The sequence below is a fragment of the Engystomops pustulosus genome, chromosome 3 (assembly GCF_040894005.1).
Source record: "Engystomops pustulosus chromosome 3, aEngPut4.maternal, whole genome shotgun sequence".
In the NCBI taxonomy this organism is placed as follows: domain Eukaryota; kingdom Metazoa; phylum Chordata; class Amphibia; order Anura; family Leptodactylidae; genus Engystomops; species Engystomops pustulosus.
Genome location: NC_092413.1, coordinates 81100574 through 81114107, shown reverse-complemented (window position 1 = coordinate 81114107; position 13534 = coordinate 81100574). Strand labels below are relative to the sequence as shown.

General features: G+C 41.8%; 1 protein-coding gene across 2 annotated transcripts in view; it reads left to right on the top strand.

Annotated features, from left to right (window-relative positions):
- The window catches only part of MERTK (MER proto-oncogene, tyrosine kinase), a 97165-nt gene that overhangs the window by 37368 nt on the left and 46263 nt on the right, over positions 1-13534 (top strand). For both annotated transcript variants that reach the window (XM_072141218.1, XM_072141217.1), the window contains exons 5-6: positions 10512-10598; positions 13363-13478. In XM_072141218.1, the coding sequence (XP_071997319.1) occupies positions 10512-10598; positions 13363-13478 (203 nt within the window). The remainder of the gene's footprint in view (positions 1-10511; positions 10599-13362; positions 13479-13534) is intronic.

Below are 13534 nucleotides of genomic sequence, written 5' to 3'. Positions count from 1 at the left end.
CCAATGTGTCTTTCCTTAGAATTTGTTTACCTTATTTAACAATCTAAGTCCCTTCCCCTCACGTGATTGTGTTTTCCACTTTCATATTTAATCCTTTTCTGTCACACCATTTTCAAGAATTTCTGATTTAAGCTGCTTAGAAAATCCAGTCTGCATTAACTGGATATAACAAGAAAACTCATTGATGGGAAAATGTTATTTTTGGAGTCTTGTGGAGCATATTAAAGGCTTCTATTTTCTGGAGACTCTTCTTTTTTGTTTTATATTTGACTAAAATAACGGAGTAACTTTGTGTATTGACTAAGGGCTTTGAGAACTACTTTTACTGCTTCAACCTACAACCATGTGTCAGTCAGATTTACTTACCTGAACTCCTGTCAGCATAACTGAACTCAACATATCAGCACAGCTACGTGGGGTGTAGGCTGGCAATTGTTGTTCAACTGCTTGTTCTTGGTGATAATAGCCTTTCTGATCTGCTGAGACAGTTCTCTTGTGTACAATGAACAGTGAAAAAAAAAACAGTGTCTTTAATCACGAAAGCCACCAATCATAGGGAAATTAAAGTAAGAAAAACCCACGGGTACTAGGAACACCCCATATGTCTTGCGAATCTAGACCATAGTCATCTAGCCTCCACAATTTAGTTTTTGTCAAAGTTACTGAGATGCTTAAAGAGAAACTGTAAAGGTTTTTTCTACAAATCAATAGCTCTGGGAATGTTTAACAACTTTGTCTATTGTCTTTGTTACCTAAATCCAGCAGTTTCTTTGCTATAGCCTTCAGAGTGCCGCAATGGCTGCTTCCTCTGCCTTTGCTGACAAGCCCTAGAGTCCATAGTATAAACAAACTCTATGGACTCCTGGGAAGGGTGGGGATGCTGATCCCTGTTCACAGAGGAGGAGCTCAAGTGACAAGGCTCTTTATGTGTATGAAGCAGAGCTAGTGAGGTACAAGATCTCCCCTGTTGCCTATAAGTTCCTCCCTGTCTGTGATTCTATGGAACTTTCTCTGTCTCTCTCTGCACCCTGTGCTTCCCCCACCTTGTCATCGGCGCTTTTTGCACTGTACAGACAAGCCATTAACCCTTAGTCACACAACCCATGCTATAGACTTCATGTAACTGGTTTACTTATGATTTATTTCACTTATTACATGTGATGGAAGCTGCCAGGTCAGTGACTATATACATCCTGGATGTACTGTGCAGTATTCAGGGCATTCACTTGTGAGGAACTAAATGGATTTAATGCTAAATTACTTTGAGAGGAAACACAAGGCATCATGAGATATGTGGGCTAGCTAACTGGCCTCAGCTTGAGGGCATAGACTGACAGACATTAGTCTCCTTCCACTTTAACCCTTTAAGAACAGAAAATGCTATAAGTTTTGAAAGTAGTTAAGAAAGTGGCAAAAAAAAGAACAGCGAGAGAGCGCTAATAGTGACATCTTAGGAGATGGGTTAAGACATAAAAGTGACGACTATGCTCACCGCGTATGGTTGTGCTATGAATAGGCACAACACTATTGAGAACTTCACGATGGATAAGGTCTGGTGCTGCCTCCAAGAGGAGATCTCCTGTGTAACGTCGCCACACTATACAGGATATGTGGAAGTGGTCTGTGGTATTGGTCCAAAAGGATGGCGCACTCAGGTAGGTATATGGAATGTTTTATTAAAGGTCTTGAAAACACAATGCGTTTAGGGGTCAAGTACCCCTTTCTCAAGTGAAGAACGAGAGTGAAAGAAGGAGGGATTTCGCCCATAGATAAAACAGGTTTTGGTTAGTTCCACTGTTGGAGGGGGGAAAATTAGATGAATTAACTTTCAACTCCTTGGTGCTTATAGGTACATAAAACACAACAATGTTACGACTGTAGACTGATAGAATAGGAACAATAATGAATAGGTACAAAATCATACATAAATTAAAATTACAAAAAAAGGTTGAAGGGTATATTATAAATTCATAAACGTTAAAATATATATATTTCATATTTGTATACAGAACAACTAGAACGGTTGTCCTCTATACCTACCCCCGACAACATTTCCATCAGTAATTGAGAACCTTGATTTACCAAATGCGTTCTCCCCCAACAGTAACAGACCCAACAGCCCTTTCAACCTGACCTCCATCACCACCCATAATTCCCCTCTCCTCAGTCAAGTCTCAATACCACCCTCAATATCTCTTCGGAATAACTCTACTAGTTTCACTCTTGTGCAAATTAGCAGTTTGACAAGCCGACAAGACCTACCTCAACGAACCGTCCTAACCCACAACCTACGACTCTAGAACCTAGAACGGATGCTTCAACCCTGACCACACCGAAAACACCCCACCATTATTTTTTTCAACGGGGCCTGTTCAAAAGTCAAAAAAGAAAAAATGTAAATGAGGTACTAGAGGGCACGAGAAAGAGATCCACATCCAAATGCCCCAGTACCACTACAAAAGAACAAAAAACTGAGATAAAGATCAGTTAAAGATAAAGATAATCTCTCAAAATACATTCTCAACTAATTAGAAATTAGTCTTTTAAACAAACGACTTTCCTATTGCCCGACAACGAAATTTGACGAATTCCAACTGTTTCGGGACCTACACACCTTCACCAGGAAACTGACTCTGGCTAGACACTTCAGCCTCCCACAAACAAACAAAACGCACACTGATAGTCCACCCCTTACCACTGATCTGGATATAGAAATACTTTCTGATACAGTGGAATGCACAAATCCAACTCAAGATGAAGTCCTCCTCACTCCCAAAACTTCTCCACTCATTTATAGTGGGTTGAAACCCAAGTATACATTCTACCCTCTACACCAGTGATGGGCAACCTTTTGAGCTTGGTGTGTCAAAATTCGCCAAAAAACCGAGCATAACTCGGGTGGTGTGTCACCTTGACAAAAAACCCATAATTTTGTGATATTTATAGTTTAAATAAAAAATATGACACGCGTGTCATAGGTTCGCCATCACTGCTCTACACCATAGAGGTAATAACATCCAGGAATTTGTATCCCTAGTAGAAAAAGAACTATGTGGCATCAACTCCAACACCCACCTCTCAGACAATTTAATGCACAAGGAAAGAATGGCAATTAAGACACTGATGGACAATAGGACCATTGTCATCCGTAGTGCAGATAAGGGGGCGGCATCGTAATCCAAGATAGAGATTTCTATATTGGAGAAGCCCTAAAAATCCTATCCGACACCGATTACTATCAAATTTTACAGAATAATAACCCTATTTTCTCCCACGCACAAGATCTTAAAATCCTCTTAAATAATGCCCTCACCAACAACATCATCACAAAAGCTGAAAAAGAATATATCTGGATCGACTCTCCGTCTACCCCTATTTTCTACCATTTACCAAAAATTCATAAAGACCAAAGAAACCCCCAAGGACGACCGATCATCTCAGGCATTTCATAAATGACCTGTAACTTATCTCATCAATGTCCACATCCAAAATTATGTCCACAACCTACCATGTTACCTCCGCGACTCTACCAGCGTCCTCATCAGCCTACAACACCTTACCTGGGAACTCTCCTCTTGGTGGGTGACCCTGGGCATTTCTTTTCTTTATTCTAACATTCCACACCAAGAAGGAATATACAGGCTCAACCAACACCTAGAAAGAAGTTTTTCGCCGAATTGCCCCAGGATTTTGGCTTTCACACGACAGAAATCAGGCGGAATACCCGACGGATTCAGAAAAATCGCAGAATTAAAAAAAAAATTGTGCCGCAAAAATAGCACTCGCATACACCGAGACGGAGGAAGTGAATTCCGGCGGACTTCAGCGCAGCAGGGACACCTAGTGCACATCAGTGCACGACCTTAGTGAATCCCGGCAGAACACGAATCTGCTAAAATTGTTCGCAGCTACAAATGCGGACAGTCTAGCTACAAATGCTGCGGCAATATAAGCCATAGGATAAAACAATTCAAAAGCAATACATCAAAAGAATCATTGAATATAAAATCTTTTCTGAACTGCACATCCACATACGTGATATACCTACTCGAATGTCCATCTGGACTGCAATATATAGGACACAAGATTCAGCAATTAAACACAAGAATTAACAAACATCATAGTAACGTAACAAATGGAACACAGCGTTTCAAGACATAGTCACACTTATCATCAAGATGACTTTACGGGTTTGGCAATTACCCCAGCGGGAAACCAAAGATACAACAAACCGTGCCAGAGGGAGATGTACAGGATATATAGACTTAACTGTCTGGCACCTAATGGGTTAAATGAAACCCTGGAGAAAAACTTCTGAACCTCACCCCAGCTACTAAACTCTACACCCTCAGATCAAAACACCAGTGCTTTCATAAAATCTTCTGAATAATTCTCAACAACAAATTTATCCGACATATACCCTTCCAGCACAAGGGAACTTTGTTTAAGTGATTACCACCACCAATGAATTCATTTATTTATTTACATGTAATTCACTGTTTTCATGTAATACATTTTAGTATCGTATATACCCGAGTATAAGACGAGACCCCTAATTTTACCACAGAAAACTGGGAAAACCTATTGACTCGAGTATAAGCTGAGGGTGTAGTATACAGCCAGCCAGCCCCCATGTAGTATATAGCCAGCCAGCCCCCATGTAGTATACAGCCAGCCCCACGTAGTATACAGCCAGCCGCACGTATTATACAGCCTGCCCCCATGTAGTATACAGCCTGCCCCCATCTAGTATAGAGCCTGCCCCATGTAGTATAGAGCCTGCCCCATGTAGCATACAGTCTGCCCCATGTAGCATACAGCCAGCCCCACGTAGCATACAGCCTGCCCCCATGTAGTATACAGCCAACCCTATGTAGTATACAGCCAACCTCATGTAGCATACAGCCAGCCCCATGTAATATACAGCCAGCCCCCATGTAGCATACAGCCAGCCCCCATGTAGCATACAGCCAGCCCCCATGTAGCATACAGCCAGCCCCATGTAGTATACAGCCAGCCCCATGTAGTATACAGCCTGCCCCATGTAGCATACAGCCTGCCCCATCTTCTATCTTCTCTAGCCGGCAGAGTCGCATCCATGCGATCTGCCGACCGTCGCACACTACAATGTGGCTGCTGCTGATGTCATTGTAGTGTGCGACGGCCGGCAGATCGCATGGACGCAACTCTGACGGCTAGAGAAGATAGAAGAGGAGCCACGGGGACCTGCTGGGAGCCCCGACGGGGATTGGGAGCTGCGACGAACATCGGGGACACCAGTGGGTGAGTATTAAGGTTTTTTAAAATTGACTCGTGTATAAGCCGAGGTGAGGTTTTTCAGCACATTTTTTGTATATACGGTAACTATTATTTATTGTTTTATCCATATAACTAGAATTTATTAACAATTATTCATTTACCCAGTATATCTTCTATATAACTATTTATTCATTTAATCATCTATAAATCATCTTTCACCTAAACTGATTTATTTATAAATTTCATTCAATCGATTTACATTATTTATGTAATGTAATTCATTTATACAAAATAGAACATCAATTAATATTAATCCACTTAATCTACTTACCGTATTTTCTGGACTATAAGACACACTTTTTAGCAAGAAAAAATCTTGCTAAAAAGTCCCTGCGTCTTATAGTCCGGAGGTCAGGAGGATCCAGCATTGCCAGACCTTCCTGACCGCTGTAATGGAGATCGGGTGATGCTCTAATATAGAGCTGCACCTGATCTCCCAGAGAGGAGCCTCCGTACTGCTCTCACCTCTCCCCGATGTCCTACTGGTACAGGACCTGCGGTGATGTCAGAATCATGTGACTGATCATACTGTCATGCTGCGCTGGGACAGGGTGAGAAGAAGAGGAATGGGGGAAGTGTGTTTATGTGGATGGATGATGCAGAGCTGAGTGTGTATGTGGAAAGATGATGCAGAGCTGAGTGTATAAATGTATGTCTGTGTGCGCTGTGCTTTAGTGCGACCAACAAGGATATTTTACTTGGTGTAAAATATATTTTTCCTTTTTTTGGAAGCCTAAATCTGGGGTGCTTATTTTTGGAGCTACGCTGCCCATCAGATTCATTAATTTTCTGTCTGGGATTTTATTTTCAAAAAGTCCCAAAAAAGTCTCAAAGTGCATAAAATGTCCAAGCACATACACCAGCAGGGGACTGGAGTAACTATGAGACTTTTTTAGAGACCAGTTTCTATGTATAGCTGGTGTTACCTTAACTTTTAAGCTGTAACTTTTAGTTGGGGCCGGAATTAGCTGGGTGAGCGTGGCCTCCTGTGGGCAGATTTATTATAGTTTATGCCAGAAAATGGAGTATACACTAAATCTACACCATTTTTTAGTTGGTGTTGATTAAAGGTTACAGTGCAGATACACTGGAAGCATAAATTTTCCCCCACAGTTTACAGAACAAAAACTAATTTTTGTTACTAGTTATCCTGACACTTTTAATGAAATGAAAGAATATAAAAAAAAAAAAAAAGAAACACTTTTGTCATCAAGTGTTCCAGATACAAAAACAATCAGCGATAAGCAATCAGCGTTGTCCTCTTGCCTGGATTTTCCGACTCTAGACCATGTCTATTATAGCGTAAACATTCACTAAAAGCACAGCATGTACTGGAGCTCAAATGTTTTATGTCTCTGAAATTATTGAAAATGTTTTCTCGCTGATAAGGACACTTTAACTCTTTCCCAGGTGGATTCACAATTCACTTACTAGGGTTTCATCCTATAATATCTAGAATGTTACTGCTATGGAAGGATAAAGGACATCTCAATGACATTTGTGTTCTTTAGTGTTTTAACTCCTCACTACCAAGAATATATTGAAGTTTATGATCATGCTATTTTTTTATTTTTCCCAATAGATATATCTATTTGATTTTCTGCCAGTGTAGCTGTGTGGAGCGGTTTGTTTCCTAGCATCACAATAAATAAGGTTTAATAAAGAGGCAAGTCCATCAAGTTCAACCTGAAATCTTACAATTTTGATCCAGGGAAATACAAAATTTCATAAGGGTGATGCCAGTTAACCCAGAGTGGGGAGAAAAAAAGCCATCTCAATTCCAACGAAAGGCAACCCAGGCCCATCCTGGGCTTGTGTAGTGCCTTAACCAGTGTCCCTCATGAAGACAGCATCAACTGCTGCTGAAATACTGAAATACATAGGCCTGTAGTAGTAAGGGCTTATTCACACTGCCGTCTGCGGGGCCATACATGCGGGCGCAAATTTGCGGCCGCATGTACGTCCCCACAGACGGCAATAGCAGCACGGCCGGGATCTGGACCGATCCGGGCCGCACACCGCACGGCGGGCATACCGCATGTGAATGTACCCTAAGTAAGTAACTCTATCTTGCCCTGTAGCTTTTGTGACACCACGTTAGGTTGTTCCACTTTTGGATCATTTGGAGTGGAACTGCTGGCTGGGGCTCCTTCGCTCATTTTCCTCAACAGTGTGCCACTCAGATACAAGTATCAGAAAACACACAGTGGGGGTCATTTCATAAGGGCCCGATTCGCGTTTTCCCGACGTGTTACCCGAATATTTCCGATTTGCGCCGATTTCCCCTGAATTGCCCCGGGATTTTGGCGCACGCGATCGGATTGTGGCGCATCGGTGCCGGCATGCACGCGACGCAAATTGGGGGGCGTGGCCGAACGAAAACCCAACGGATTCGGAAAAAGCACCACATTTTAAAAAAAAATGTGTCGCGAAAATTGCACTTACTTTCACTCAGCCCGGCTCGGTGTATTCCAGTGCATTCCGATGCTCTTCAGCGCAGCACCACCTGGTGGACAGCGGAGGAACCACCTTAATAAATCCCGTCCGGACCCGAATCCAGCGCAGAGAACGCACCGCTGGATCGCGAATGGACCGGGTAAGTAAATCTGCCCCAGTAAGATACTCTTTTTCACCATCTGTATTCCCAGCTATTCTAAGAGCTGTCAGACCAAGTGTTTGGAGGCAGAAATCATAATTAGGTATACAGGTGGGTTTACTGTGACCCTTTCATTGAAGGGGCATATACATCTGGAGGCTTTGTGGATTTCACTCATCCTCCACATGACAAGAGCATTAGGCCTATATGGCCAGCATCGAATGTTGTCAGTATTCATTTAAAACCTAGAAATTTAATAATTTTGTTCATCATAAGGACCTCATAGGTTAGATTTTGTTGCAAAGTATAAGCTTGGGAAGGTGTCACTCAGGGGCGGACTGGGAATTTAAAGTGGCCCTGGAAAAAAACGTAAAAGTGGCCCAATTCTGTGGGTGGGGTTACTAAACTCCATAAAAACTGTTTATAGATGGTCTAAATCAACATGTACACGGCAGAGAAAGAGACTCTTACTGCATCCTACTATAATACTGCCCCCTATGTATAAGAATAAAACTACTATAATACTGCCCCCTATGTACAAGAATATAACTACTATAATACTGCCCCCTATGTACAAGAATATAACTACTATAATACTGCCCCCGGTGTATACAGCCTGCCAGCCCCTGTCCCGGCCTATACAGCCCGCCAGCCCCTGCCCCGGTCTATACAGCCTGCCAGCCCCTGCCCCGGTCTATACAGACTGCCAGCCCCTGCCCCGGTCTATACAGCCTGCCAGCCCCTGCCCCGGTCTATACAGCCTGCCAGCCCCTGCCCCGGTCTATACAGACTGCCAGCCCCTGCCCCGGTCTATACAGCCTGTCAGCCCCTGCCCCGGTCTATACAGCCTGCCAGCCCCTGTCCCGGTCTATACAGCCTGCCAGCCCCTGCCCTGGTCTATACAACCTGCCAGCCCCTGCCCCGGTCTATACAGCCTGCCAGCCAGTCGGTCACCCCTCTATACAGCAGCCCCCAATATACGCTGCGCCCCTGCTTGATCCAGTCCGGCCGCGGTGACAGCTCTGTATGGGCCGGCGTCGCATAGACCATGACCGGCCCTAAACCAATCGGCCCACCGGGATTTCTCCCGGTGGGTCTTATGGCCAGTCCGCCCCTGGTGTCACTACTGTCATCACACATGTGACCTATGATCACCCATACAATATTTTAGAATTCTGTGGTTACTGATGGCCAGTAATGATCCATGTCTAAGCCTAAAAATCTTATGTAGCTGGTCAAAGACAACATACTCACTTCCCAGTGCATGAAAGGTCTTTTTATGCTTAAAATGTGTGGACAAAAAATTTTCATGAATTTCAAGGCTGCTTTATTTTTCTTTTTTGATCAGATCCTTTATTTTAAAAAATCAGATTGATCTTTATTGATTTTACATTTTCTTTAAAAAGCAGAACAATACAAACAACACCCCATTTGGAGAAAACATAAAGCCCCCCCTCCCCGATGATCAGATCTTTTTTATTAAACTCCAATTTCTGCTTTCAATTCTCAGAACACAGAAAATCAATACAAACATTGAGGAAATTCCTCAAGACACATAAAAAAGGAAATAAAGACAACCCCCTGCCCCAAGCAGACCCAAAACCAATATAAACCCAAATATAAGGGGCTAAACCAGCAATCCTCTGAACATCCTTGGTATATGTAAAGAAACAAGTCTGCATCATTCGGCATAATCTAAGACCAGAGTAGGCATCTCATCTCTTGCACTATGTAACATATACTCCAGAGTGGTGACATAGCAACTTGCAATAACGTACCTGACTGCAGACCAGGAGTGGACATCCAGCCTTCCCAGATTACGTCGAATTTACACAGAATTCCCCTCTTTTTTTACACTTATTTCCAGTGCCAGGCTATCAGTTTCCTATCCTGAGTCTCTCCGAGCCACTGTCCACAGACCCAAAAACTCAGAGTTTAGGTGTTGAAACTATATCAATGTCACAGACTATTTTAATTCCATCAAGCAAAAGGTTCCAATAGGGTCCCAATTTAGTACATTCCCAATAAATGTGTACTTATCCAAATTCTCTCCACATTTCGAGCAATTAGATGTTTCTTAGGCCCCAATCTTATGCAGCAATACTAGGGTTTTGTACGCTGTATGCAAGGATACTGCTGGGCCTCACAAGGGTACAACTTCTGAGTCATCGCCAATACGTCCTCCTATTCAAAGGGTCAACATCAGGCTCCATTTTCATTGGCTGGGCTAAGAAAGTGTTTGTTAAATAAAAATTGATAAAGCATGGGTATAAAGCTTTAGTACCACTTGTAGGTTCTAAATATGTTGATATTGGAAATGTCTCAATTTCTCTCTGCTTTAACCGAGCATGTGTGAACTGTAGGAATTTATAAAAGTTGCCAAATCGGACCATAATTGCCTAAAATTGGGATTGTGCCACAATGGCATGACTTTAGTCTAACCAGAAATTCACATAAGTATCTTACCACTATCCCATACTTTATTAAGGAGTATGCATTGTTGGAAGATTTTCAATCACCTGGATCCACCCCCCACCTCTAGTTGTTGCAAAGGAAATTTACAATCTGAAACCTCTGTTTTATTGTTCTGCAACAGGTTTGGATCAAGCAGCAATATACAGCTGTGAAGCACACAATAAGAAAGGATTGACGGCATCCAATAACATCAACGTCAATATTAAAGGTATGCTTCAGAATTCATGATATTCTGTGACCCGTTTATTCATAAGCACTATCATGAGGGATGGCAATGGATGCAGGAAAGTATTTCAAGGAAAATGTAGAAGTTGTTACTCTTACATACCGTTGCTTGATTCACATAAAGCACTTTCAGGGCTCTGTTCTCCTACGAAAAGAGGATAATTAATTAACCGCTTCACACACCACAATGTTGTGAGGCTGCAGAAAGGTGTATGGAGAGAGCTCAAGGGCTGAGCTCTCTCCATACGCAGCGGGTGTCAACTGTATAACACAGCGGACACCCACCTCTAACAGTTAAGCAGACCGCGACACCTAAGAGTGCTGCTGGTGGGCACCGCCATCTTGAATGACTGATCTGCATCCCTGTGACATCATCATAGAGACTTGTAGGCCTAACATGGATAGTGATGGCAGGCTATTAAAGATCAGCAGTAAAATTACTATATACTGCAATACAGTATATATATTTTTTAAAAGACTAAGAAAGATATGTGATATTATTATTATTGATCATATTGGCTAAAGATTGTCCATTCTTAGCTTGAGTCATAAAAATTGTTGTTTCCTCATAAGACTTTTGTCGTAAGGAGTAAATCATGCCTTGCTTCCTATATGTCTTTCAAATTAATTTTGGCTGGGAGAAAGTGATACTTGCCAGTATGATGCACATGGCATAAGAAGATTTTTAAAGATAAATGATGAGGTTTGGACAGATTTTTGTAGAAAGGCTTTCCAGCACCAAACTTAGCTTAAAAATACCTGTATTCTGTTCAATTAGGCATTAAAACAAAGTCCACCCCTCCAACTTCTTGCAGAGATGCAGGCTGCTGACCTGCATAACCCCTGCATGCTTTAAACTGTATTGGCATCCTTAGGCTGGCTATACATTTTAAAGCAAAGCATTCTGGAAAGCAGGGAGCAATAACCTTCATGGTCCGCTTTTCATGGCATTGAGTTTTGCATTGGGGACCCCCAAAATTCCAAATCCACCACCGCAAACAATCTTATAAGCTACCTGGCTTCTAATAAAATCATTGTTTTTTTGTCTATGTGCGGCGTTGTTGTGGCACAGTTGTGGAGAAACTTATGCAACATTGTCGAAAACAACCCCCATAGCATAAGAACACTGCAAAAAGATTTATCAAGGGCCAAACCCCATTTTAATAAATATTACAGGCAGCGGAGCTCCAAAGACAGACATAGAACTGTCATAAGGAGCCTGCCTAATGATAATTTCCCCCCAATGAATTGCCTGAATGTGAATTTCATGATAATGTCCACAGGTAACATTTCTACTTCACTGTCTGTCAAAGCCTTAGTATCAGATTGCGGCTCTTTCAGCAGAGCGGCTAGAACATGGACAGTGCTCATATTGTTGAATTTCGCTGTCTCTGATACACTCATTAATGTAAGACTTGTTTAGTTTCCCTTGGCTTACCCTGAAACTTGGAAGAAGGCCATCTTTTAATAGGATGATTCTCTCTAAACCCTGCAGTGGAAAAATAAGGTTTACTAATGTTTATTTAATTCAGCGAGCAGCAGAATAAATCACATTGAAGGACATTAATATGTTTTTATTTGGCATGGAATAGCTAGTGTATACACCTGTTACTAACCAAGGCAGATGTTCAAGCGCATATTTTCATGTATACTTAAAATTAAGGATTTCTAATTTGAGTGACTTCTTGGGGGAGGCTTATCGGGACTTTTGTGGATCTTTTTTTGAACTGTTGTGCCTTTGTTTTTGTAGTAAATTGGTTAAAATTCCCTCCATGTAGTAGTATTCTAATAGACTGAACTGCATGTTGATAGCATTAGCAAAATATTGTGTAATCAGAAGTTAAGGGCATTGAGATTTTTGCAAAAGTTAGGAAAAAAGGAAAAAACTTTTTTCTTTCAGCTCACCTCTCTGATGTTCCGCTTTACTGGTGCACGGAGTATCTGAGTCAGTTTGTAGCATAAGAAAATGAAGGAGGTTTTTCCCGCACCCAGCCAAATCCATACAGTAATTTCGGTTAAAAACACTATTATTCCATACTTTTAAAAACATATGCCATGACAGAGGTAAACAAAACTGATGCGTTTCAGATCTAAAGTGGACTACGACTAAGGATCGTTTAGATCTGAAACACGTCAGTTTTGTTTACGTCTGTCATGGCATATGTTTTTAAAAGTATGGAATAAATAGTGTTTTTAACCAAACTCACTGTATGGAGTGCTGGAAAAACCTCCTTCGTTTTCTCATATTGAGATCTTTGGTTCCTTATTTCCTAAATCAGATGCCAATTTACATGGAGGGGCCAAGGCGGTGGGGGTCCTGACCTGGGTTTCACTGCTCATACAGCGAGGTCTGAAGTGGGCTCTAGTCACTGGACTCCTGCCGTCTTTCCTGTCCAGAACCTCGGAAACTTAGTGGCTGACACAATAAGGTAAAATGTTTGATACTTAAACCCCAGATGACAGAAAACAGGGTTTTAGGAACCCCACACCGACTGCCAGGTTCTCTCTAAAAAAAAGTTTTCTTAAATTTTTGGTGTACAAGAGGTAACCAGGTATGTTGAAATGACATAGTATTAAGATATTCTAAGATTGTTATTGCACATCCTTGGATGGGCTTCTCTGCATACAGCAAAGAATTTTGCCCTTCTCCAAAAACCATAGAGATTTATGAATATACACTTACACGAGCTACATTGTTTCTGTATGCACTAACAAAGATGTAATTGTCTCTGTGTGTTTTCTGTCAGGGATTCCTTTTCCTCCATTTAATCTAAAGGCCTTGAGCAAAACATCAAACAGTATCTTTCTTTCCTGGACCCCTGGATTTGACGGCTATTCTTCCATCGGCCTCTGTAGCATAAAGGTAAATTTGTTTGTCCTCCTTATGTTTAATAGTGGCATAGGTGGACCAGCAGCTAA